The sequence below is a fragment of the Tachypleus tridentatus genome, chromosome 12 (assembly GCF_004210375.1).
Source record: "Tachypleus tridentatus isolate NWPU-2018 chromosome 12, ASM421037v1, whole genome shotgun sequence".
NCBI classification, from domain to species: domain Eukaryota; kingdom Metazoa; phylum Arthropoda; class Merostomata; order Xiphosura; family Limulidae; genus Tachypleus; species Tachypleus tridentatus.
Genome location: NC_134836.1, coordinates 97,207,234 through 97,234,989, shown reverse-complemented (window position 1 = coordinate 97,234,989; position 27,756 = coordinate 97,207,234). Strand labels below are relative to the sequence as shown.

The 27,756-nt window shown below is 32.3% G+C and overlaps 1 protein-coding gene across 4 annotated transcripts in view; it reads right to left on the bottom strand.

Moving 5' to 3' along the window:
- LOC143234090 (tumor protein D52-like) overlaps positions 1-26,784 on the bottom strand; it is a 36,599-nt gene extending 9,815 nt beyond the window's left edge. For 2 of the 4 annotated variants that reach the window (XM_076471148.1, XM_076471149.1), the window contains exons 1-4: positions 26,561-26,784; positions 5,278-5,411; positions 3,925-4,073; positions 2,867-2,968 (exon numbers count right to left, since the gene is read on the bottom strand). In XM_076471148.1, the coding sequence (XP_076327263.1) occupies positions 2,867-2,968; positions 3,925-4,073; positions 5,278-5,411; positions 26,561-26,612 (437 nt within the window). In that variant the 5' untranslated portion in view covers positions 26,613-26,784. Of the gene's footprint in view, positions 1-2,866; positions 2,969-3,924; positions 4,074-5,277; positions 5,412-5,813; positions 6,047-26,560 lie in introns of those variants that run through there. The other 2 variants (XM_076471147.1, XM_076471146.1) reach the window with 2 other exon arrangements.
- Positions 26,785-27,756: the final 972 nt, after the last annotated feature.

The following is a 27,756-nucleotide window of genomic DNA, read 5'->3' as shown; positions in this document are numbered from 1 at the left end:
GTATGGTACCAAATTAAGCCTGAAAGGTAGAGTGCAAAATTGGTATACCATTCCACAATGGACAAACTGAAGATAAGGACAAGAATGCTCCAAGGTGGGAATGTACAGATAAGCATGTAGTCATCAATGTTAGTCATCCAAAGACCTGGAAAAAAGCCCAATGAAGAGTAAGATAGGATTCTATGGTGAAGTGCAAAATGGAACAGATCAACAACTAGCCTCCAGTCCATGATCGGTTTTGAGAGCACAAACAGGCAGGAGTAAAATGCCCCAAACAGCATTGGGCAGATTCAACTGTATATAATGTTTTCATATCACCTCACAAAAATGCAAGCACAACAAGGGATCCTGAGGACGAAAAAAAGAAACATGCTGGATAAGAAGTGGAACGACAAAACCTTCTCATAATACTTTGTGAACCCAAACATTGGATATTAAAAGGGCTTCACCAATGAACAACACCAGCAGACAATTCACAGAAGACCTGAACCCACCGGGTAGTTACTAGAACTGTTGTTGGCCTACCCTGTGCTACCATAAAAAATGAAGGAACAGGTAAGAGCTGGGAAGGGGAGGGTTAGGAGACAGGAAACAGTGCCACACTCAGCTCTGACTGGGACAAACAAGCCACCAGATGAGAAAAGGTAAGCTGTTGCTGAACCAAACTTACCATCAACTTTAAATTCTCCTAAATTTTGTTGAATGCATAATATTGCAAAAAAAACAGCCACATTTTAAAGGTCATGTAAATACATAGGGACTTGAAAGAATGGTTTTGTGACAAAGTGGCATCATGACCAAAAAGATCCTAACAAAGAAACTATGTTTGCAGGACCAAAGCCAAAAACAAAAGGTGGGCTAATGTGAAGATAAGAAGGAACAAGACTTTCAAAAGAAAACCTCAGGCTTCCTATGAAGAGACTGACAGGAGATGGATTGAAGAGAGAAACTGCAACACAAATGTCATGGTAAGGTGAAGATAGGGATAGCAGGCACCTGTTAGATGAATGGGAATTCAGGACCTGCTCTCCAAACAAGCAAAACTGAACCCAACAACTGTTGGTCTAGATAAGAGCAGTTTGCTGTATAACGAGAAGGAACGACCTATCCAAAGCCCATGGGAAATGATGCATACTAATGCTGTCACACAACTTGGAAATGAATAATATGGGAATAGTAGGAAAAACAACAAACAACTAAGGATGGGAGTCAAAATTATGTAAAAGGGAAGAACTTAACCCATGAAAAAAGAATATTTTGTGAACTGATTTGAAAGACAGTTGTGTTTTTTTTGTTATTTTGGTGAAATCCAATATTTCATAAATATATTTTGGTGTGTGTATACCAAAACTGATGCTCTGAAGAGTAAGTTTGTTTTTTTTTAACCTATTCATACCTTAGATAGAAGACCAAATAAATTATAAACAGATTTAGAACATTTTATTTTTAGAACATGGAATATCTTTTGTATTCTAAAATATAAACTTGAAAGTTAGACAAACAGTAAAATGAAGGTTTACAAAAGCAGACACCATAGTGTAAACCAGCCTAGAGTTAAAGGTAAATGCAACTTTTTTTTTTAAATGTATGTAGTTTTAACAGAAGTAACTAAAATCTAAATATTTAAAACTTAAGGTTATAAAAGAAAAAGTTAGACATTTTTTTTTTTGTGATCACTTCAAGGGACATACGAGAAACTTCCAAAGAGAAGCATCACATGATGTAACTGAAACTTTGTTTACAGTAAATTCTTGGCACTCCTGTGGAGTGATATATTGCCTATGAAAGTAGTTATTCAAAGAGAAATAAAATGATACAAATAAATGAAAGCAGCTGTGAAAAGTTAGATCTACAGGCCTTAGGATGAATTATTCTAATTGTCTATTAGAATATGAAATCCACAATGAACAAGAAATGGTTCTCTTGATTTTGTTACATACTTTAACTTCTCGTTGAGATGATTTTATTACAGTTAGCATTAGGGTAAAACAACAAGAAATAAAGCATAACATGACATGTTTCTGAAGTAAATGGAAAATGAAAACACTTACTAATCATTTATGGAATTCTAAAGTTTCTGCAAATGAAATATGAAACTAAGATAAAATGATGTATTTCCATTCTTAACATGAAAAACCACCTTTCACTCAGACTGACTCAATCAAGGTATTGTAACTTAATTCACAAGTGAATCTTCAGTAAACAAGTTACAAAAAAATCTGATTTTTATAGAGAACAGGCTTTTGATCTAAATGCTTGACAAACTTCTTGAAGATGCAATTACTACACTCAAAATTATACTGTATAGTTTCATTGTTACATGGTGGTTATCAAACAAGTTAAAGCCATCAAGTTTATATAAATAATTAAAACAAATTTAGGTTTTATAATACATGTTAGCTTAAAAAGTTGATACCAAAAAATAAAAACTAGTAATGTTTGAAAAGTAGACAACACAAAAAGGCCTGCGGGTGTATACATTATTAACGTAACTATCGTATATATATCCACATGGTGATTAGAAAATATCTTTAATTCATCCTAATAACAAACATTTCTACTAAACAGAATTCACTGTAGAATATCAATTACACTCAGTTTTAAAATGAAGCTAACAGGAACTTCATCTCAACACTAGTTTATGTTACTAACAACTAATACATACAAGCATTTCAGCTACAAGATTGAGTTTTGAAACCTACCCACTCTAATGAGACCTAATATCAAATAAAAATGAAGCTATTATGTATTTATCTTACTCAGTCTATTGAGAGTGGTGCATTTTAAAATACACACACACACACACACTGTCATTGTTTTAGTGAAAAGACTAAAAAGAATGCTTTGTTAATACTGCAACACTCACTTCACATCTTCAAGTTTCTTGCTCACATTTGCTCCAAGATTTCCCAACACATTAGTGGTTTTTTCACCGGCTGTTTTCAAGGTTTGAGTAGTACGTTGATAGCTATATATATAAAAAAAGCATTAATCTGTTTCTAACAATGAAAGTGCACTTTTTTTTTTGTAGTATGATTTTGTAATACTATCTGTATAGTGTACAACAAATTATGGATTGTAAATTTTAAAAAACCACTCTTGCACTCTGATTATCATTTTCATAGATGCATTAAGAGTTCATATTATAAAAGTCACAAAACCAAAACCAAACAATTTAAAATCTTAGCACTAGCTATTAAACTGCAACTTTTAAATGTGTTCTTTAGTTTTAGTAATATTTCTGCAATATGTTAGATATATTAATACTTTGCTACATTTTCCTGTGTATTTGCTTCTATATATTACTTCCATTTCTACATGTACAAGTCAATTACAATATTACTATGAGTAATTTTACAAACACGTTTTTTTTTTTACTGTCCACTGAAAAATAACTAAATATAGATTGCTAGTGGAAGAGAGATTTAAACTGAATATGCTGCATTTTGTAATTCGTTATATTCCACTTTCTCTAAACCAGATATGATCTCAAACCTTGTTTGGTTATAAGTTACTTTTAGAAGTAAACAGTGTAATTTGGTAGAGATGTCTTACTTATCACCAATGTCAATATAGTATTTGAAAGAAATTTTTATTGTCCCTTCTTTTGAAAATGTTTTGACTACAAACCAGACAAATTCAATAATACCATTAACTGTATTCTAAAGACGGCTGGTGTGGGTATTAAAACTAATTATAATAAAGTACAGAACAACGTTTTGAGCTTCTTAACCTGAAGATGACCTATGAAGGTCAAAATGTTGTTCTGTACTTTATTTTAATTAAAGTTTGAAGACCCACATCAGCCATTTTGAGAATACATTTTTACATCCAGCAAGTTTCTCGTCATCATGAACATCATTAACTGAACTCAGAAGTTAGTATTTCTTACATAATTTAACCACGTGATAACTTCTAACTTACACTTCTGTTTCTTGAATGTTCTTTAAGCCCTGCTGCATATCATCCTTAAATTCTTTCCATACAGTTATTCCAAGCTTATGTTTCAAGTCCTGAGCATACCTAACTTTGGAAGCCAAAACCTGTCGTAATGTGATGATTTCTTCTTCTGTCTGTAAAGATACATGAATGCTAGGACCAGATCTTTCTGAATTGTGAAATACAAGAAGTAATTTGAAGTATACGAATAACAAATGTTTGAAAACTATAAGATTAAAAACTATTAGATTATTTACAAAAGCTCTGTATCTGAATAACAGCATTAATTATTATAAAAACTTCAGGCCGAGGAACTTACTTAAAAGATACACGAAAGAATCAGCCAGTAACACCAGTTTGTAATAATAATATGTATTACATGGTAATATAAGTAGTAAAAGGTTCTAATTACTAATTTATTGACTCAATATGAGCTTTTACTTTGAATAATGTAAAATAACATTTCATCTACACTATCTTTTAGATGCCATTTGTTGACAAGGGTCCTTGTTTAATAGTAAATGTCAACACAGCCAACTGGGCTACCACAGTCGGTCTTTACTAAAACACTATTTATATACGTCAAATTTATAAGACATCAAGTGTTATGCTGTATAATGCATACCTTGACAGAATACAATCCATTAATTGATACATTAATATGTAAAATATTACATCACAGCACGACTAATAATAATAATTTAAGAATATTTGTCTCAACTAGTTCAATTAAAGTTTCATGCTTGTCTGATGATGTACAATATTGTACACAAGCAAGAAACACTACTGAATTAACTCACTGTAGTTATTTTAAACAAGGAACAAAAAATTGTACTGACCAAAAAAAAGTCAATAATACCATTAATTATTATTACTTTACAAATGCCTCACTTTTAAAATAAGTTATTTTATTTAATTATCATATAACAATTATTTAAGCATAATTTCTCCCACACCAAAATATCTATCATTATTACATTTTTACTTCAAATGAAGACTACAGAAAAACATGGTTTCATATTGACTACTGCAACTGCTACCTCATTTAGAATACATCTCTGTGCTGAGTTCACTACCACAACAGAGTCCACGATGTTGTCTAAGAGCAGTTCATACGAAACTACTAAACATGTTAACACACTAAGACTTTCTTAAAATAAAAACATTGCTCCTAAAAGAAGTATTTTGATGGAAGATCATAATCTATTTAAAAGGTTGAAATAGACTTCATACTTATGTTTTTAAAGCACAATGAATTTTTTAAAGATGGGGAAAAAATTAACATATAGATAAATAAATAATTCCAATGACAATAGCATCAAAATTGGGGTATTTTACCTTGGCTAGTTCTTCCTTCCACTCTTCCTCCATCTTGGCTCTAAGTTCTGGATCCATACTTGACAAGTCATGGATACCACTGTCTGGAGTTGAGACATACCCCTTTGTCTCCTCTGATGCATCATAATAGTTCTCTGAAACCCAAAGTCTTCAAACTTTAAATACAGAAAAATGACAAGATAGGAATAGATTACTATATTAAAGCTAAGTTTGAATTAACATGTGTCTATGATTATTTCTCTGTCATCTGTTTATTAGTCTTTATGATTCAAATTCAAAAATATACACTGAACAGGAATTTGTTTGCAATATTGTCTATACTTTCCCATTAGAAATTTACAGTTTTCTGAAAATGAGAATGCCAAATCTACCAATAATCCAATAGGTCAAAAATAATTAACAATAATCATCGACTTCCCTTTCCAACTTTTGGTATGGTATCAGCCTATATAAAGGGTAGAGTTAAATATGCTATTTCTTATTAATGTTATAACTCCCATTTAGTGATTTACTTCCAAAATAAATTCAGTAACTACCTGCCAGAGTATCACCTTTTTCAACACCTGACACGAGCTTTAAATATTTCTTATATGACGTTTCTTCTATGATTGGTGACTGAGAATGATGCCCGTCGGCAACTACAGACTCCAGATCCTCAGACGACAACTCCGGAAAAGACGTAACATACTCGTTGTCACAATACCATATGCTATCTGACAAGCCTACCTGCATTTTAACTGCTAGATACCAGTGAAACACAAGTAATTAAACAGAAACAGATCACTTATACCAATTAAATATGCCGAAGAAGGAAGAATTTTGGTATAAACAGAATACAGACAGATGATCACTGTTTTACGAAACGACAAACAGATCGATATTGTCTTTTTTTTTTTTTTTCTTAAACTAACAAGGCCTGCTTAACAGGCAAGCAAGTCGCACACTTTCCCAACTAGAATCGCAGAAACCGGTCTAATATAGATAGTAGGGGTAGGCATGTATTGTAACGCGCGTTTTTATGAAACTTGAAATCTTAACAGCTAGCTAATACAATTTCACGTAGGCCTATAAATAAGAAATTCACACGCAGGTGCGTACACACGTTTACAGTTGACAATACTGACCTATAAAGAATGTTACAATGAGTTAAGCACACAATGTGAACAAAATATTACACTAAGTGCACCGGGTGAAAAGTTTATATTGGCAAACTATGTGAACGTCAGGAATCTATTTTAACATTTTATACATACGCACACACTTGGTTAAATACGGAAGCATTCACAAACTTAAATATAATAATAATAATAATTGTAACGTATTTTTTGTTGATTTGGAGAAGATGTTTATAAAAGGTCATTGCGCTCTGTTCAAAACGGAGAATCGAATCTTACCTTTGTAAGTCCGTAAACTTATCCACTGGGGGACATAATTTTAGCGGATAATTGACAAGAAATGGTAAATCTCTGTACTACAATTTCGCTTGTCTAATCGATCTTATGTGAAGAAAAGTAATATTAGATTTCATGCAGAGACAGTTGCGATATAAATATATTTGGTTACACAGGAGAAAAAGTAATTATTAAAAATAATGAAAAAACACCCATAAAATACTTTATAAATATGGTAAGAACTTGTACATCACATTTAATAAGAAATAAAATGGGCCCGGCCTGGCCAGGTGGTTAAGGTACTCAACTCATAATCCGAGGGTCACGGGTTCCAATCCCCATCGCACTAAACATGCTCGCCCTTTCAGGCGTGGGGGCGTTACAATGTGACGGTCAATCCCGCTATTCGTTGGTATAAGAGTAGCTCAAGAGTTAGCGGTGGGTGGTGATGACTAGTTGCCTTCCCTCTAGTCTTACACTGCTAAATTTAGAAATGAAGCCATCGCGAAATAGGTTTATGTTAGCTTTGGCGAGCATTTAAAACAAATGATTGCAAAACATTTTCATGACAAAAATAGGTATTGTATTGCAGCTGAATACACTTTAATGTTGCCATACACAAATATCGTATTCAAAAAAGACGATATTCTTTCATTTGGAATAAAAAAAGCTGCAGAGTCAGCAAAAAAAAATAAAAAAAATTTTAATACATAATTAATCTAACTTCCATTGATTTATTGTTGTTTAGGCTAACACTTAATTTTAGGTTTAGGAACGAAAATAATGAAAAGTTGCGTAGCCAGCGTTAAATTTTTTAGGAGGTAATTGCAAGTAGCATACTCGCTTGTAGAACTATGAAATTCAATTTCTAATTAGTGTAATTATTCAGTTAAAAATTATAATTACAGTGTAAGTGGTGTGAACTTACTGACATCGCTTTTTTACTACGACAATGATGAGGCTGAAATTTAATTTTTCCAATTACATATTGTTTTACTAGTAAAAAACAAGCCTCGCAGAGATGGAACTCATTTACTCTGTTCAGAACAAGACAACTGACAAAAATCATCTCCGATTCACTTAACATACTTAGTTGCTGTTGGTGAAACGGGTGTGAAATGTGAACACTCAGTGAGGGATCTGAAAGCCTGGATGGGTAAAGGTAGTAAATTAACAGGATATGCTTTTGATAAAGAATGTCAGAAACCAAACCATCGAGCTGCTAAAAACCTTGCAATGGATTAAACAATATTATTACACCAAAGACAAAAGTATTTTAAATGAAAAGTTTGCTGAAATATCTAACCTTAAGATAAATTATAACTTTTCAAACAAGCTAATAAGGCAGTATATACAGGCTTAAATGCTCAAAGAGTGCTGAAAAAGTTAAAACAGCTTTCAATGCTGGAATAATATAAGTACATGTTAAAAACAAATGCCTTGGAATCAATTTAAAATCAGTGATATTGTAGTTAAGGCTGTTCCAAATCTTCATTTCAAATGGAAACAAAAATAGATTGGAAAGGCATTTTGTTAGCATGTTTTTCTAAGCTATGACTTTATTTTTTGTAGAAGACATTCTCTTTATTGTACAGCTTGTCATTTATAATGCAACCAAATAAGAATGAAGTCTATAAATATTTAGAAAAATGTCACTGTCTGCAAGTGGCAACAGAGAGGAAAGACAAAAATTCCTCCTCACTGGCTAGTCTTGTTTTGTTTCTTTTTAAAATAAATTTAAAAATCAAAATATCTTCTGGTTCTATTTCTATATTTGTTTTTTCACGTGGTCTCAGTTTGTCCAAAAGCATTAAGTTTGAAGATTCTGGTCAGATTTGGTGTCATAATAATGTGTCAGTTCATGCAGCAATTAACCTGGGTGGAGTTCTTTTCTGCAAGTTCATGAATTCTGCATGCTGCTTTGTTCCAGTGAAGAAGCTATTTGAATTACATTAAAAAAAAAATTCTAAATTCATAGTCAGACTGGCAAGCTGAAATCATAACCAGGTTCAGAATATGGCTATGATGTGTGTAAATGTCATTTGGAAATTTCTGTTTTAGAATGAGTCTCACTCCATTCTTAACACAAGACACAATATGTACCAACTCCTTCAGATCTGAAACCAATGAATTTCTTTCCATTTAGTTCAAAAGGTGAAGCAATTTCATTATTATTTTGAGACAGTAACAACAGTGACATCACATTTCTGTACAACAGAAATCATGTTTTTACACTTTTTACTGATTTTCTTTCAATTTTGGAAACCATCTGTCACAAAAGTAGGCTCACAACTTAAATGATTGAAAAACTGTCAATGTTGACAACAAAAAACAGTAATCTTTCTCTAGGCTATATTTCAGTCAGTTATAGCATAAGGAGCTGAAACTCTGTTAAATTTGGAAACTTTGCAATATTTGTTTGCATGCTAGCCGATCAAGTGACTTTGAAATGTTCAGAAAGTCGAGTTCTGTCTCAACTGGAAAGCTGCTTAGACCAATTACATAAATTGCATTTACATCTTCATTTCCTTCAGCCTTTACAGTTTCACAATTACACAATTAAGTAAGTAGCAGTTCATTACCATTTTTTGTACTCTTATCTTATTGGTTGGTTCTCGAATACTTTTACAAAGGAAACTAGTGACGTTTAACATTGCCTTCTTTGCTCATCTTCATACTCTGCTTCAAGAACCTCCTTTCTACGAAAAAAAAGGTGGAGTAACTAGTTATTAACACCACAAATCAGAATATATCATTACTGGTAAAAATATTATCAGTACACAGCCTTTTGTTGAGCCACCCAGCTGTAGAACTTTGAGATACTATACAGTTCTGTACTGGTACTTAAATGGAGGTTTCACACTTGAGAATTTGCAGTGGCAAAGAGATAGGCCTATTTCAACACCTTTCAAGTACAGATCTTCTAGCATTCCCCTGTATGGGAGAAAGGGGCCTTTCATGCACTTTTACTGGATTAAATTATTTAATTACATTAATTCTAAAACTCAGTACTTTTTAACAAAAGTTTTTGATATATTTTTTTTTTATTTTATTATAAGTAAAAGAATAATATGTTTTTGAATGATATATTTTTGTATGGTAACATTTAATTACATTTAGATGTAATATAATGCCAATTTTTTAATAAAATCAAATTTTTGGTGGCCATTTTTTAAAAATGGCTGACAAAGAAAACTAGGCTTTTTTTTTGCAATGGCTCCATTTGTAAAAATATTCTCTGGGACATTGTGAACAACTCTTCCAAATTTCATGTTTGTACATATAAATCCACAATTCTTTGACTATGTTGTACATATCTGCTGGACTAATATAACATACTACTGACGGGACAAAACAAATAGTTTCATCAATTCACAAAGCAAGTGAAAGATTATCATCCAAATTTTAGAAAACAAATCTCACACTGTTTCCTTCTTTCATATAAAGACTGATTTCACTTTGTGTCACACACAATGTCTAGTCTGTTTACTTCTTTGCTTAAAATCAGTTAGTTAAATCTAATATTACTTTGCAATTTATTCTATCAATTCTCTCATTATAAAGTGGACCTACTATATACTCTGAGGAAATCAAGTTAACCCAAAAATACCACAGCAACATTTAGCTACACATCCTTACTTCTCTTTGTAAAACAATAATCTACATTAGCAGATGCTGTCTAGTAGTGATAAAATCCACTTTAACAATGGAAGGCCCATTCAATGTGATTACACAGGCCAACTACTACCATGATCAACTAATCACAGTATCACTCAAACCAAAACTCTCACTTCTCTAGTACAGGTAATGCCATTTAGTCTTGAAAGAAGACCTAGACCAGTCATCTTCAAATGTAGATGTGAAGCTGATGAGAGTTCAAGATTAACCAATGACCACTTTGGATCTAATAAAACAATGTAGGTTGTTTTTGATGTGGCTAAATACACAATAACAAATGAGAATTAGCAACCAGTGTAATACTGTATTCTTTAAAAATGTAAACCCTACAATTTAGTCTAAAGACTAAATATCATTCAAATGTTTTTTTTTTTTGCATATTTGTAGGATATGTTTGTTCATAATAATATTCTATGTTGAGAATGGTGTCCATTTGATGATCAACTGTACCAAAGGCAAAAAAGGAAATTCCAAAACAGTGTTGTTCCTATTGACCTTGCTCGGGCTACAAAGTATTAAGACATTCCATTTTCCATGGTTGTTCAGCTAGAAAAAGATGTAGTTTTTTGTAGATCATGCCACCTATATTAAAGCTAAGGATATTGTATGGTCTAGTTCTAAGGTGTTTAGGGTGGTTGTGCTTCAAATGGGGTTCTTTCATAACTGATACAATTTTCTTTTGGTACTAGAACAGAGAAACTAAGTTTGTCTGGCCCACACTGGACGAAGAGTGGTTGTTGTAGAAAGCATGTTTGTAATGTGTGCACTGCTTTGGACATTTGCATGCAACTACATCCTTATATAAAGTACCTGATAGTCAACCTATGAGACATGATGCTACTACAATGAGACATATCCTATCACTGATGTCAATATGCATAGCAGTGTCTTTACAGTGCAAACCTTTGAGAGCCAGGTATCAGTAGAACAGGTAACTGTATAGACTGTAGAGCTCTTGCTTATATTACTGGCTTTACCATAAATATATCAGCATTACAGACCTGTGTGTTGACTATATTTGGGGCATCAAATATAGTCAACACACAGGTCTGTAGAATGAATGAATGAAATTTCTAGAAATCACATCAAGCTTATAAAAAGGTAACCAACACAATGTGACGAGACAGTTTTATACTGCTGGTATACTATAAACCTTGTAAACTGTAATATTTATTACTTGGGAAACTACAGATATTTGACTAGGATTTGTTTATATTTTATACATGACAAAACACTCAAATTCAGTGGTGAGAGGTTTGCTTGTATAAACAGTCTAGTGAAAAATATAGAGCTAGCTAACTCCTTATTTAGTGAATTGCATCTACATTAACTCAGAATTAATTTGCTAATCATGAACCCTTGATAAGATAAAGGAATTTCCAGACTGGAAAGAAAACTTAATATTTGCAAATTTGCACACCTTTTGTATGCAAATCATTATTTGTATTAATTATTTATAACAGCTGTTATTAAAAGTTGTATTACTGTTTATATATTAAAATATATTAAGAAAGTAAACTGTGTGTACCAATCTTCTGGGTAATTATCAAATTTAATACATCCTGACATTTAAATTCTAAATTTAAAATACAACCTTCTTTCAGGATATCTGAAATTGTAATACATAATATAATAAATAGGATTCTCATTTGGGATAGATTTTAATAATTACACAGACTGACCACAAGTGAAAGTAACCTAAAAGAAAAGGCCAATATTACAAGGATCAGACGAGATGAGGTGCTTGTTTGCCCTACTAGTATATTTGGAGGACCAAATAAACCAAATTCAAACCTCAGCAGTTTTGATCAGACTGACATCACACGTGTTGTCATTTGATGTCATCACTAAAAACTTCTAGCATACAAAATAAAAAGGAACAGAAAGCACTGGAGAAGTTTATCAGTGTATGAAGGTGATTTACAAAAAACACTTAAAAAGAAAAAGATAAAACTGAAAACTTTCAATCAAAACTAAAAGTTAGCAGCAGTATATCCAGTAGTGCACAAAGTTTAACCTACACTTCTTTACAGAACTGATAGCAGTATCTTAAAATATATGATCTCAAGGAGATATTCAGCTGTGTTATGTAATTGTCAATTTTTTGTTGCCTGCTGATTTATTACGCCAGACAAGAAATTCCAGACTGTAAGCTATTGGAAAGACAAACACCTCCAGTTGAGCATATATACTTATTGAACTGATTTAACAGATAATGCATGCATGCCTCTACTTCATGCCCTCAAAACAGATACCTGCTACGTTTCAAGATCATAACAATTCTTCTGAAACAAGAATCAGACTGATCATGTCACTAGAGTAAACTTTGTGCACGATCGATGTGGGAAACCTCCATCAAGAGCACCGAATAGTTACCATTCCTTAACAGCTACCCAAAGAAGGATATTAATATCTCAGAAATGCCTTAAACAGGAGAAACTATTTCTTGCAGATTAATCCAACAAAAAGAAGCTCATCATTTGTATTAATGGTAAATGAACATTTTATAAGAATGCAGGGATCTTGGTTGATGAGAAAGTATACATGATAGTGGACACATTGCAATATACTGACACTGTCTAAGATGGTAGCTGAACTATGAAAGAATCTTCATAAATGCAAATCATGCAGCCCAGCAAGGATCTGACAATCTTTACTTAAAGCACTGATAGAAGTGAAGAAGTACTGGCTCTCAGCTATTAGGAAAGCATTCAAGCTAGATTTGTTTTTTTTTTTTGTCATGACAGTTCAAGAAAAGCAGTATACCTTTGAATTTGAGGCCTAGAGGGAGGTGGAGACAGGATGGAAACATTTTTCTCTCTCTGGCCTCCACACTAACTGGAAATAACAGTAAAATTCGAAGCAATCTTGATCTTTTGGACAATAATGATGAATGTTGGAGCAATGCCTTACTTAGGCCAAACATTTGTAGTTACTGATGAATTCTATTCATTTTGTGCAAGATTTCCCATCCACCCATGACAAATGTTATATCCTGTTTTGCATTAAAAAACTACCAATCACAATAACTTCAACACTGCACGTGCATAAGAATATCAATCTTATTAATTATTGAGAAGCTATTTGGAAATGTCCACTTGGTCAGTCAAATATGCCAAGCTGAGACGATTAGCTGCATTATGTCTAAACAATATACACTTTATAAATCTGCTAAAAGCATAAGGATCCAGTACTAAGTATCCTCCTGCAACTTATATATAGTTACAACACCTTTGTGCAATAAAGGTTGATATTTGAAGGACTGACAGAATTAATGCTTCTTGATGTTAGTAAACATGAAGCTTATTTAATATGCATGATATGATATTTATGATAATTGTTGGTAAATTAAATTTTTTCAGGAATTAAATTATGAGTATTTTTACTAACTTTGTATGTTTATTAACTTTGGTAAGACATTCTTATTCACATCTATAAAACTAAGAATCACAACACTATGTACAACTGGATCTTTGACTTAATAAATGATGTCATAAGGGATCTTTGAAGAACGTTCTAATTATTATTGGGAACTTAATTACTTAGTAATATAATTTACATTGCTAAGATCCATTTATACATGTAAAATCCCCCTTCCTTTGTTGATGGTGTAACTGTTCGGTTTGTTTTGAATTTCGCACAAAGCTACTCGAGGGCTACCTGCACTAGCCGTCCCTAATTTAGCAGTGAAAGACTAGAGGGAAGGCAGCTAGTCATTACCATCCACTGAAACTCTTGGGCCATTCTCTTACTTACCTATAGTGGGATTGACCGTAACTTTATAACGCCCCCCCGGTTGAAAGGGCGAACATGATTGGTGCAACGGAGATTCGAACTTGCGATCTTCAGCTTACGAGTCGAACGCCTTTTAAATCACCTGGCCATTCCGGGCCACGGCAACTATGTAACTCGGAGAGTTGTTCTGAGCAAGTTAGTGCAGGAGAGTTCCGTTTTTGCAATTTACTAGGAATTAAAATAAAAGCGCAGTTTCGGTATTCGTTGTACATAGTACATACAATTTACTCGATGATTCGGACTCAAACCAATGCCAGCTGGTGAGCAAAATTGGATACCATACAAATTCGATTCACCAAACGACGTTGGGCAGTAAACAAATGTTGGTCACTCGATGAATCTGACTTTCCATCGAACAAAATATAGAATGTTGGATATATAAGACTGTTTAGAAAAAAATATTTTATTTAGTGATGTAATCTTTAATAATTATCAAGTTATGACGAATGTCGTTAGATAAATTGTTAAGAGTCGCACGTTGTCTGTTCAATTCGTTTGAAAACTGACGTCACATTACTCGAACCTTCTCCGTGTTCTCGTTGCCTTAACTGGGTATTTTACATCATACAGTACAGTAGTTTGTCGGTAGTCGTAGAACTCAGTTGAGTAAGTCCAGGCAACGAAGTCGGATGAAGTCAGAAAAGATGGTGAAAGTGAAGTTCGACTACGTGATTAGTAGTTTCGTAGTAACTAGTTAGTAACAATGAGAACACACCCCAACAACGTACTATCGAGAATATGGATTAGAGTTTAACAGAGATTAGGATTATGTCTTTCGAAGGGTGTTCTAAAAGTAATTGAATTCGTCTGTGTAGATTTTAACGAAAAGAAGGTTATTACTTAAAGCTTGGATTGCAACTACATAATAAGAAATAAAGTTGACAAAAATAATTCGTCTTGTCAGTCGAGTTCTGCACTGAAATCGCCTGTTAGGATTTCTGACGTTAAAGTAAATTGTAAGAAACTTTTCAAACAACCGGTGTAATCCATGGGTTAACATAGTTGAACTTGTATTTAATTATATTGTGATTATATGAGAGAGAGAGTTTTAGATGCAACTTTGATGTCCTAGTGAAAATAATTTTTGTAGATACATTCGACATTTTTGAATGTAATTTATAACAAATGGATTATGTGCTTTTCGTTTATTATTCCAATTTACCGCCAAAATTCAGACAGCTACCGTTAAGGAATCCTTGCCTCTACATAGAAAAACTTGACACAGTTAGCTCACAAATGTCGAGATACCATCTTTCAAACATGTGGTCAGCTTCCGGTCAGTTACCTCTTTCTTTCTTTGTGAACCTGACGATGACCGAAAAAGGTCGAAACGTTGTTCGCTCCTTTACGTAAAAAAATTTCTCATCCCAAACGAGCCGCTTTCACATATATATTTCGTCTGCATCTATTATTTTCTGGTCAATGCTAAACTAGACAAGTCGGCGGAAAAAAATTCAATTCCAAGTAAAACTAGGGCATTTTAAAAGAACAACACATACATAATGGCAAATATATTTCTACATCGTCTTATAACTATTCACTACCTGTTATCCACCAGTAATACATGTATTATTAAAGAAATCCCAGAATTGTTTCTCAAATCTTCTAAGCATAAAGCCGTGATACGCAGTCAGCCGTTCATATTAGCATAACGCGACAGTGTTTTTGTTTTATTTTAGGTTATTCAATGGGTTTATTCATATGATGACTCATATCGACTAAAAATATCTGCAAACAGTACACCTGTTTGTAGGTTAAGTTTTTTGTTGTACTACATACATCACACACACACACACACACACAATGTTTAATATTCAAACAAGTAAAACATTAATAAACCGGGCTTGGCTTTTTTATTTATTTAACGAATCTTATGTCTATCTAAATGGTGTTAATCATGAAAAAAAACTCCAAAAACAAAAGTCTTAGAAAAAAATCAAAATACTTAGTCATACTGCGTACGTTCTCGTACATACTATGGTATTATACAAACATCACCGACTCCTCGAGATAAATTTTTCAACAGGAATAATTTTGACCTTACGTTATTGTTTTTTTTAAATCAAATTTTGTTGTTTTTTTAAGAAGGTAAAAACACATTCAATGCTTGGATTGTTCCATGAATCAATATTGATATATTTAAAGGTTTCCTTCCTTTCTACATCTCATACAATGAATGAATAAACTAAATGAAAGTTATGTTCAGACCAAAGATTGAGGAAAATACTTCAAAGCAACAAGTGTTAATTAATATACAGCAATACTGAGATGATTTCTTTTTGTTTGTCTATTTTTGAGCCCCATGGTTGCCTACGACAACTGGGGGCATCTTAGATCCTGATGCATCATCTACAATGCTCGGGAAGATGTTACCTGGTGGCACCCATCTTCTCTACAAGTACCTGTCTCTAATTTTAACAGTGAAAAATGAGAAGAAAGGCAACTAGTCAGCACCACTTACTGCCAATGTTTGGATGTCCATCTCCTCTGAAGATAACTGTTCCTGATTTTAGTATTTAAAAATTAAAAGGCAGATAGTCAACACCACCACCAACCAACTCTTGGCCTTTTTTTTTTTTCTTTTTTCAAAGAATAGTATGATTCATCATCACACGACTGAAGGGCGAGTACGATTTGTAACGAAGATTCAAACCAGCAGATTGTGAATTGAGTGTCAACCATCAGAAAATACCTACTTTAGGTTTTGACCGATTGTTTGGAATTGAGAACAAAGCTACACAATGGGCTATCTGTGCTCCACCCACCACAGATATCGAAACATGGTTTCTTGCAATGCAAGTCCACATGCGTACCGTTGTGCCACTGAGAGAACCTATTTTAAGACCATTTATAATTTACTTTAACTTTCTATTCTAGTAAGAATTTCTTTAAGATTATAAATTTTGTGCAAAACATTATCTTTAGGATCAACATCAAAGAACTGAAGTTAAATACTGAAACATTTTTATATTCATTCCCATTCTAGTATCATTAACTTCGAGTTGTTGTCACTTTATTAAAAGCATGCTGAAAAATTAAACTCAACTTATAAATATGAGTGTTTTTGGTTTGATATGCTAAAACAGCCAGGATTAATTTACTGGTTGGTGTACTAGGGTTATCAATCCAAGGGTTTACAATGCGAGATTTGTTGCTGAAAAAAGTAAATAAATAAAAAAATCCTGCACTTTGAGACGCTGGGTGCGCTGTAAGAGTGACAGTTAAATCCAACTATTTACTTATACGATAGATGCCCAAGAGTCAGCAGTGGGTGCTGTTGACTATGCCTTCCTTCCAGTTTATGAATTCATTATTAGGGACACATATGAGCAAAGAGTTCTTTGTGCAGCTTCAAATGAAGGTTTGGAAGAAAAACAAACAAACAATAATACATTAAAGAACAAAAGATATTACATTGTGCATTCCATTTTTTTTTTTTTTTTATAATGTCAGTTTAACTTTGAATTTAAAACCTGATTTTTCTTATAAAGCTTGCTTCCATTTTTCTCCTATTAATGCAAACTTAAGAAAAACATGACTTGCATAAAATGCTTTTGTATTGCCTAAATGTTTCATTTTCTATTGTTCTTCTTACTTTATAACAACTCTCACAAACTGGAGCTAAAGGACTGTGTACGGTTGTTGAAAAAGCAAAGAATAAATACAAAACTGTTGTGACTGAATTCTGAAGAATTACCACCATTAAGTACACATTTTTCGCAAAAAGAAGCACAATTTAAAAGATTACAAAAATCTGACTCGAAACAGAATTTTTTTGTTTTTCCCCAAATATCATACATACATTATAACAGCACTGAAATACAATGTGTCATCTTTTTAACAATTTTGAAAAACTCTCTCATAGGGTTAATTGTGGTAATAGAAGTCCTTAAGCAAATTGAATCATTAAGGAATTGCTAAATTGTTGATAAGGCTATGGAACCCCTGAATTTAGCACTGTAAAACCCAAAAACTCATCTTATATTATCAGAAGTCTTCATACAAAGTTGTTTTGGTTTTAATAACATGCTTTCTATAATTCAGATATCACGTAAGGAATTTTTACAAAGGGAAGAAAAACTCTTACTTAGATCAAAATTATTAAGAAGTCACCAGAATGAACATTATTATTATGTTTGCTGTCAAAAACAAACTGAAATAAATGGAAGAACACTGATATCAAACAAATATGCATCTTCAGTCATCCCATTTTTTTTAAACAATGTCTATCTTTCATGTATTGCATCTGGAGCATGTTGTTATAATGGCCTGCAGTAATCAGCCACCAGGCTGATATTCTAACTCTCCTGATACCCCTCAACATTTCTCTGATGTCATGACAAAACTCTTCCCTTTGTTCTTTGCTGATGGCTGGCTGGTTAGTTGGTTATTTGGTGTTTATACTGATGTGACCAGGTATCCATAAGATCTGTATATAGATACAAGAGTAAAAATGGGTCAGCAGAGAGCTAAGGGAGTCAGTAAATACTACAATTTGTGTACTGCATATCTATGTGATCCAGGAGAAGAGAAATGCCATAAAACTAGGCAGGGAACATAAACTGTAGAGGGGATACTATGAGCAACCATGAGTCACAACAAATAACTTGATTTTTAAACCCTTCACATAAACGGGAATGGAAGGATGGTTCAAAAGATGTTCAGCAAAGAAAAGCAGTACATCCAATCGAGAGTATCGACCTTCCTTAAATGACTCAAAAAGGTTCAGAGGTGGGGATGGTAATAAATCATGGTGGGATATGGTGATCTGTGGAAACAGCAAAGTCATCCAAAGCAATGTCATAATACATTCAGATCTTTAAATTTAAATAATTTAAAAAGTTATAGTTTTGGTGATTATTTGTTTAATATTTCCAATATAAATTCATTGCAAATTTTAAACACTTTATTATGGACTGAAGTTTTAAGACTTGAGTGGTGATACCTGTACTTATGGATTCTTATGGTCAAGATATAATGGCTATCCTCTGGATGTTTGTTGTTGTTGTTTTGAATTAAGCGCAAAGCTATTCAATGGGCTATCTGTGCTCTGTCCACCACAGGTATTGAAACCTGGTTTTTAGCATTGTAAGTTTGCAGACATATTGCTGAGCCAGTGGGGGGCAGCTATCATTTGGAAAGATTAGTTACTTGTGTAGGAACACTGCAATAGTAGTTATATCCCAGTTCTATCTCCATTAAAACTGGGTTCAGTTTTCATGAAAAAAATAATGATTGGAACTTTACGCACGTGTGTGTGTTGGGGTACATAACATAATAGTAGTATGTTAATTTAGAGTAGGCCCAATAAAATACAAATGTGCTGGACTGTGACAGATATTTATTAAATACTTTCTTTTCCAATAGCACATGCATATGTAGACAACAAGGAATAGCAACTAATACTCATAGAAGAGAATTTGGTTACAACTCTCAAGTTAACACTAACAACCCTTTATCACTAACTGAACTTCCAACCAATCTTAAATTGAGATGATCATGCAATTTCAATCCTGACTATGCAAATCCACATTACTGAATTTCTGGCTATTGTGCTTTTACATAAAACATAATTTGCAAGATGTTTTTGCTGATTAATGTCACATAAAAAGGTTCAAATAATTGTTGTAGAAAATTTTCTGAAAATGCCCAAGAATATTCAAACTACCCTAGATCTGACTACACCTGACAAGGAGCAGTGGGGAGAAAGTATCCAGAAACCTTCACAATTTAAACTTCTCTTATATTCAATGATGCTGCTGCCCCAAAGCCCAGTCTTGAAACAGTTCATCCAGTTCCATATGAGATCTCTCACACATCCATAGAAGAAACTATGACCATTGCAGAGACAAGATTACTGGCCACCCAGTTCATGTCACTTACCCCACTAGCTCTGGCTCCTATCCAGGTTAAGTCCCATCAACAGTTACATTGAATCCAGGAGCCATCATAATGACAAATCTATGTGAATTTCTGGTAATAGTAAAAATACCAAAACCTAAAAGGAATTTCCTGGCCCAAAACTTCTCAAATAATCAGAGCATCTCTGGGAACCATCACAAAGGCAGTAAACAACTGGCACTGAACCATTAATATTGCCTCTTAAAGCTTCTCCAACTAGGATGCATTCCCAGATCATTCTCTCTATCATCAGAACTTCTGAAAACAGTTCTTGTTTGAATTTCAGGAAAATACATACTCCAACAAATAATGTGACTGATGTACCATTTCAGGTAGCTGAATAGGTGGAAAAAGATTAGAAATAAGATGATCATTATAGAATAGCCTGAAAGCCACAATAAGTCTGAAAGTACAAACCAGAACAAAATTGTATCTAGTGAGAACTAAAGATATCATTAAGAGGGATATATTCATTATCAAAAACCTTAAAGCAATCTTGAAAATTATTCTGTAAGAATTGAAGCTCTGGACAAATGAAGCTTTGAGTGTTTCAACAAGTCTTTACAAAGACTCAGAAAACGTTTACTTTATGTAGTGCAACTAAAGGGGTTTCATTTAAGGTCTTGGTGAAACAAAATATGTTTCACTAAGAAGTATTTTAAACTGAAAGTTATGAATAAAAAGTTCTTGCAAAACTAAAGTGATTTATTCAAAAGGTATTGAAGCTAAGCACTTAACTAATTAATATACAATTCTAATAAAAGTATTTCAACTATTTTGTGTACTATTTAAAACCATTTATTTTATGAAATGTAAAACAAAGTTGTATATAATGTAATGAGGCAGCTTATCCACATATAGCTACCTCTTTGTTAAATGATTTTCTTCTATGTCATTAGTTTATGTATCTCATGTTTAAAGGCTTTATTTTTTATATATTTTGAATCTCTGTTAAAAGAAGAAGTGAAGGGACTGGTGCAAGAGTAAAAACAGAAGCACCCTCAAAAGTGTCTGAAAGACACTTCTAATAAGAAGATTAAAAATGGGAGACCACGCTACTTGTGTATCAGGTACATTCTTCAGCCAGATGTGGAATAGGTGTAACAAATCTGGACAGAATATTATGAGGAGCACATCCCAATGGGAGAGAAAATGGTAAAATAGTGATCCTAACCACAATGTATTAAAATTTACATTTCTGATGAACAAAAGGTGGGTAAAATAAAGGAAGTGCCTCAAGGTGTAAAGTACCTCAATCACCAAGAACCAACAACATCCATGCAGGAGGAGAACAGTTATACTATCAGTAAGTCAACTACAATCTTAAACTCATCTATTGGAACAAACATCCAAGTGGGGTGGAAAAAAACAAAAGACTGCATTACCTCAAGTTCAGCCAGCTAGAGGAAGAGATTCCCTCACTGATCTATGAACAGGGTATATGCATTTCGTGATGACGAGAAACCCACTTTAAATAAAAATGTATCTTAGGAATGGTTGGTATGGGTATTAAAACTTTTACTAACAGTATTTCAACCTTCTTAGGTTATCTTCAGGTTAACAAAGAGTTTACAACTGACTGTTGCTGGGCACTTCTTAGGGATAAGTGTGAATGGATAGGGGATTATAGGGGGCATTGCAGTTAGATGTTAGCTTATGAATTAGTACAAGTATAAAGGTGTTTCTTTATATTGGTTTAATTTTGGTTCTAGTTGTTATATAAGTAGGGCTTCTTTGACATTGCATTTGTTTATATTCATTTCAGTACTTAAGACTTTTAACTTCAAAACAAAAATTGGAAGACATGAAAAATTTTAAGTGCTTTGGAATTGTTTTGTTTTCTTTAATTACTATGTACACAATTAATTAGATAGTCCTGTTACAAATCATTAACTCACTTGTCTTTTATACCTGTCATTTTTGTTATTACTCATCTATTTAAAATTTCAACATTTCTTAGGTGAAGAATGTTCATCAGTATCTATACTATATATTTTGTCTAAGAATATGACTCACGAAACTTGGAGGTCTAACCAGATAGGATATAAGCACTGGATGATGTCAGATAAATGACTAATATAAACATGTTTAATCACCTTGGTATGTTTCTGTTACGTTTTATTTCAAAATCAGCTTTGAAAGAATAGATCAAAAGTGGAGGGTGATCAAATTAGGTAGCATTTTATGTTTTATTATTACATACAAAAATAATTTAAGGTTTCAGAAAGAGGCTAAAGAAATATTACTACCCACAGTTTATGTACCACATTCAGAAGTCTGTTTTAAAATATCATTTACTATATATTTACATAAAAACAAACTACTGTTGACAGAACAGTGAATATACAATTTCATTCTTTCATGAATTGGGAATAAATATCTGAATGAAGTTATATTGTTTATGAAATATTGTATGCATTTTTAAATCATTAATTCACAAAAATTATTTGTAGTCCTTGAGGTTCAGAATTTAGGTGGTGACTTAGTACTTGTTAAAATATCCCACTGACTTGACAAGTATGAATGATTAAGTCGAGAACAACCTGAATTTTTAGATTGTTTGGCTTACTAACTTGCACTGCTATAATTTATTGCACCAAATATGTTTATCTGCTCCAGATAATAATAGTTTCATGTAAATATGCTGCAAATATTTTCTACACACACACACAAGAGTGCAGGACCAGCAAGTACCTCAGATATTATATCAACACACGTGTAAGACTCCACCAACTTCTAAGATTACTTGTCCTTTGCTCAGAGTAATGTTTTTTTTTGCTTGTATCAGACTGTCACATGATTTCTAATTCAGAACTTTGATCTTTCTGTTTCTAGGACTGAAGTTGTAAAACATACAGCATACCAGTTTGTGTTTAGTATCCCCATTCTATTACCATATACAAACTGTCTGGTAGAGAGTTACGTGTTAATGCTAATACTGTATGTTGTGCAATAACATTGACAGCAGAGTCTTTAATAATTCAGATAGATATCTTGAGGCTGAGGTCTCACCCATGTTTGAACAAAAATAACCAGTTGCGTAATTAGCCCTAGTCATCAGTTAAATATAAAATTTCTTGATTTAATCTATCTAATGCATGGATTAAGGTTGAGTACTTGAAGACAGAAGATCCAATAAAAGCATGTGCAAGTACTATATCTCACATGTGATGTAACAAAGATCATCCAGTTTTACTTTGAGTTATATCTTTTCATTTCATCTACTTTCTTGATTAAGTTACTCAGAGATATTACTTTGTAATCATTACCTAGATGAAATATCTTAAGTAAATCTATCTCATTGCACTAAAAAGTTAATTCAGTTTTAATTAGATTTAGATTTATCACTTGTGACAACCAAGATAAAGTTGATCTTTCTCTACATACTCATAGATCTGACACAACTAAATTGTACTTTACATTAGTTGCTTCTACATTTTATTAACAAAATTATGGAGCTCTTAAGAATGTCTATTTTCCAATTCATAATTCATTTTTGATATTAGTGTAAAATCAAAAGATATTCCAGCCTCACAGCTACCTATCACTTTAATTACGTTTAAACAGTATCAATTCCAGTAGCTTATCTTTGCACTCTTTCAAAAATATAGGTGCTTTTCTGTAATACAGATGCCAAAACTGAACAGTTTTGGCCTATTATTTATAAGTTGGATCATAATTAACTGTTTTTAACCATGGCTAAACATTGAGCAAAACATTTCTGACAATTACAAACAACTTAATAAAAATTGCTTTCTTTGATCATAACATTCATGTTCCTCTCCCAAACTGGTAGAAAGTGACAAGTGAACTTAAGATATATTTTGAAACTCTTCTTTGCTAATTATACATAGGAAATAACATTTTAAAAAGCAGAGGTTCATTTTCTAAAGAATGTATCTTTAATTGAAAAGAACCAGAAAAGTACAAAACCAATAATTTGAAGAACAAGTTACATATAACAAAATAAAGTAATGCACTCAGGGTATTAAAACTGTCAAGGATGTGCAAGCATGTGTCCTTTTTTATATGAAAGAACCATTTGTTTTATGGAGAAAGAGGATTTCAATGGGATTGTCAATAAAACAGTAAAGTTTTCTGTTTACATATCTGTGGCAAAATAGTAAAAACATTGCATCTTAGTTACTAAAATTTTAATTTAACAACTTGAAGGTCGGGTTTGTTTAACACTCCTACGAAAAGTGGGGCCTAATAGGCCCCAGAGCAACTTGAAAGGTTATTAATATTAGGCTAATAAATTTCAAGTTGCTCTGGGGCCTATTAGGCCCGACTTTTTGTAAGAGTGTTAAAAAACTTATTTTATTAATGTAATATCAACATTCTTATTACATGATATATAAACAGAATCTTGAAACATTGCTGAAATGGAATATGTTGATAACTTGTTTAAAATGTTTTTTTTAATGAAAAGAGGCTTTTGGTCTTTGTTATGTTTTTCCCTAAAACACCAAAGAAATACAACTTGATTTGAATGTCAAGTTATCAGCTAAGATAAACTGTTTATAAGATTTTGAATGTTCAGGAGTAGTAAGTTTGAACTTTGGAAACCTAAATCCATGATTGTTCTTTGTAACACTGCTTGGATAGTTTCAGAGATTGAACAATCAAAATATATTTTTTTCACCATAACACTGTTCAGATTATTTCCATCAAAATTATACTTATCTTGTCTCACAAGTCTAGTATTGTATTTCTGATGTAAGTGGCTATATGGTTTGGCTTAAACTTAATATTAAAAAAAACTATTTGCATTTTTTATTGCAGTATATCTAAAATCATTGGCTGACAACCCAAGTCACTGGTAAGCACAAAGTCTAAACTGAAACTTGAATATTTTAAGTAGCTTTTGATAAAAAACGACTTTCAAGTTTCACTTGCCAAAGCTAAGCATATATTTATATTCCTGTCCTAAATAACTGACCAACAATACAGATGGTTTGGCAGATGTTAGATATAATCCACAATTATAAATATTTTGTTTGAAAAGCAAATCCAGTTTCCATATTATTATTAGATAGATTTAATTCAGATCATTGTTTGGTTTTAGTTTTCTTATTACAAGGATTCTGACTAAATAGACATGTTCATAAAAGAGGTTGCTTCAGTAATGCCTGGTTTGAAATATATGAACTCTAATGGTCAGGCTTATAAATTTCTCCATTGATTAAACAAATTAAAGAAGTAATTACACTCAACTATTTAGAACTATTAAGTGCTTAGGATATATGTATGAAATTCAGATTAAAAAATTTACAAAGTCTTCAGCTAGGCCTTTAACTGTGAAAATGAGAAAACTGATTTCTTGGTTCATTTTATAAAAATTTTAAAATAATGAGTAAAGATAATTATTGCATTTTGTAAAAGCCTCTGATGCAGTAACACATGGGATACTGTGTGCATTTCTGGTCCCTATGATGTAAGAAGGTGTGAAAATCCAAAAAAATTCAAGTAGCTTAGTGCAAACTGGAGTGTAAACTGTCAATATGTTTATAGAAGAAAATCATCCAGATTCCAATAAAAATTCTTTACTTCCTCAACATTTTACGTTAAGACTTTATAAGAATATACTGAACACAAGACAGGTTTTCAAACTAAAATAAAAGCAAGGCCTTCATATCTATAAACTTACGTAGATGGATAGATAGGTAGATTGTGTGTGTGTGTGTGTGTGTGTGTGTGTACAAACACAACTCTTAAAAACTAAAACCATTTTACTTTGCAATGCATCAATATCAATGTACAGTACGATATTTAAATTATGTTTATATATAATATTAATCTTTAATAATAGTGTTGCATGTAACAAATGCTTGAAATAAGAATTGAGGCAGAAGTATATCTGTAACTTTGTAACTTATATTTATGAAATTATGTAGGTCTACAAATACAAAATTACTACGTCAGTGCCAATTCATTCAAATTTAACAAAATACATATATGTACATGAGAAATAAGCTTATTATTCGTTTTTTAATACTACGTTCTTTATTCAGTCCATTAAGATTTTAATGAATTACTTGTATTTTACATCAAGCATAACCCACTGCTAACGACAATTTCCCTCCATATACAGATCATTAGGCAGGCTGGGATTCAAGTGTTACAACAATTATAACATTAGCCAGAATACATTTTTTATGAAAGTTGTTATGGCTGAATTCTTTTTGTACGCAAAATACTCTTCGACTTTTATATTCGTTACTGTGAGTGTCACTACTTAAGTTGTGGTATTGGTAGAAATAAAGTTTTATATTATTTATTATGTTGTATATAAATTAAATTACTATGACTCAGTACGAGAAAAATATGAGAAAAATTCCTAAAATATAAAAATATCTTACACTTTAACTGTCACCTACAACAACATTAAATTTCAAATAATTATTATAAACCTTTATCAGCATTCAATAATTGAACAGCTTTAATTTTCGATTTTATTTTAAAAATTAACGTTACAACTTTGTACTACATCAATAACACTATATTATGATACTTACCAGAAAGAGCAGGGTATGTCGCTTTCACCTCTTCTCCAGGAGTGGTTGCCATTTTTTAACAAATTAATAAAAACTGTTCAGACTTTTCAATGATTCTTTCTACTACTAGCTATATTGCTTGAACGTATACAAATATATAAACAACTGTCATGAACTATCTTTCACCATCAGTGTAACGTCATCAGAATATAAAATCACGTGCAATAAGTTATGCCACACACCATAAGATGGTGTTTAAATTAAAATAGAAATATTGTATATTTATAATAAAGTTTTCTTTATGAGCCATTCACGCCGTTTCCAAAAGTTTATTTCCAACAGATTTTATTATATTATCAGTTGATAGCTAAATAAACTGTATAAATTGCTTATGAATTTTAAGACTTTTTGACTAATAACTAAATTCAAAATAATCACTAGTTTGTTTTAAAAATATTGTTTCTTTGTTGTTTTATTATTTATATACCTTTACGAGTGTGGGGTTTCTTATACCAAGCCACACCGGGATATCTGCTGTGTCCACAACGGGAATCGAACCCCTGATTTTAGCGATGTAAATCCGTAGACTTAATGCTGTCTCAGCTGGTGACATATTTTTACAACCACTAAGTATAACATACCTTTATTGTTTCAGTGAAACCAGGCAGATTAAACATACTTTCATGCTGAAGGCAGTTGCGGTACTTTAAAGTTCTTGAAACTATAATATACATTTTATGTAATTACCAAAGACTAAATAAGCTTATCGATTCAAAGAAAGTAAGACCAATATAAAGTTGATTAAGATATCAGAATATCTAAAACTAATTAAAATAATCAAAGCAAAAGTCATTAATGCTTATAACTAAGTGTAATAACTTAACAATTAATTAGCATCAAGACTTTTGGCTTCACGTTTTATATTTTTTAAATCACTGTGGAATATAAATACTACACATCTCAGTCTCCTGTAGTATATATTTTATGTATCCAACATCTTATGACATTCTTTAAAGTTCTTATTCAGAACATGTTAAATAATTTGGGCAAAGTCGTACACTAATTTAGTTCTCGATGTTACTTGCTGTAGCAAGACTCGGGCTATGAGGCTATAGCTATTGATATATGGGATATTATCTTGTGTATGAAGGACTACGGTAGTTATTTGTAAAACATACCAACAAAACATGTAGTTTAATTTCGTAATTGGTAAAAAC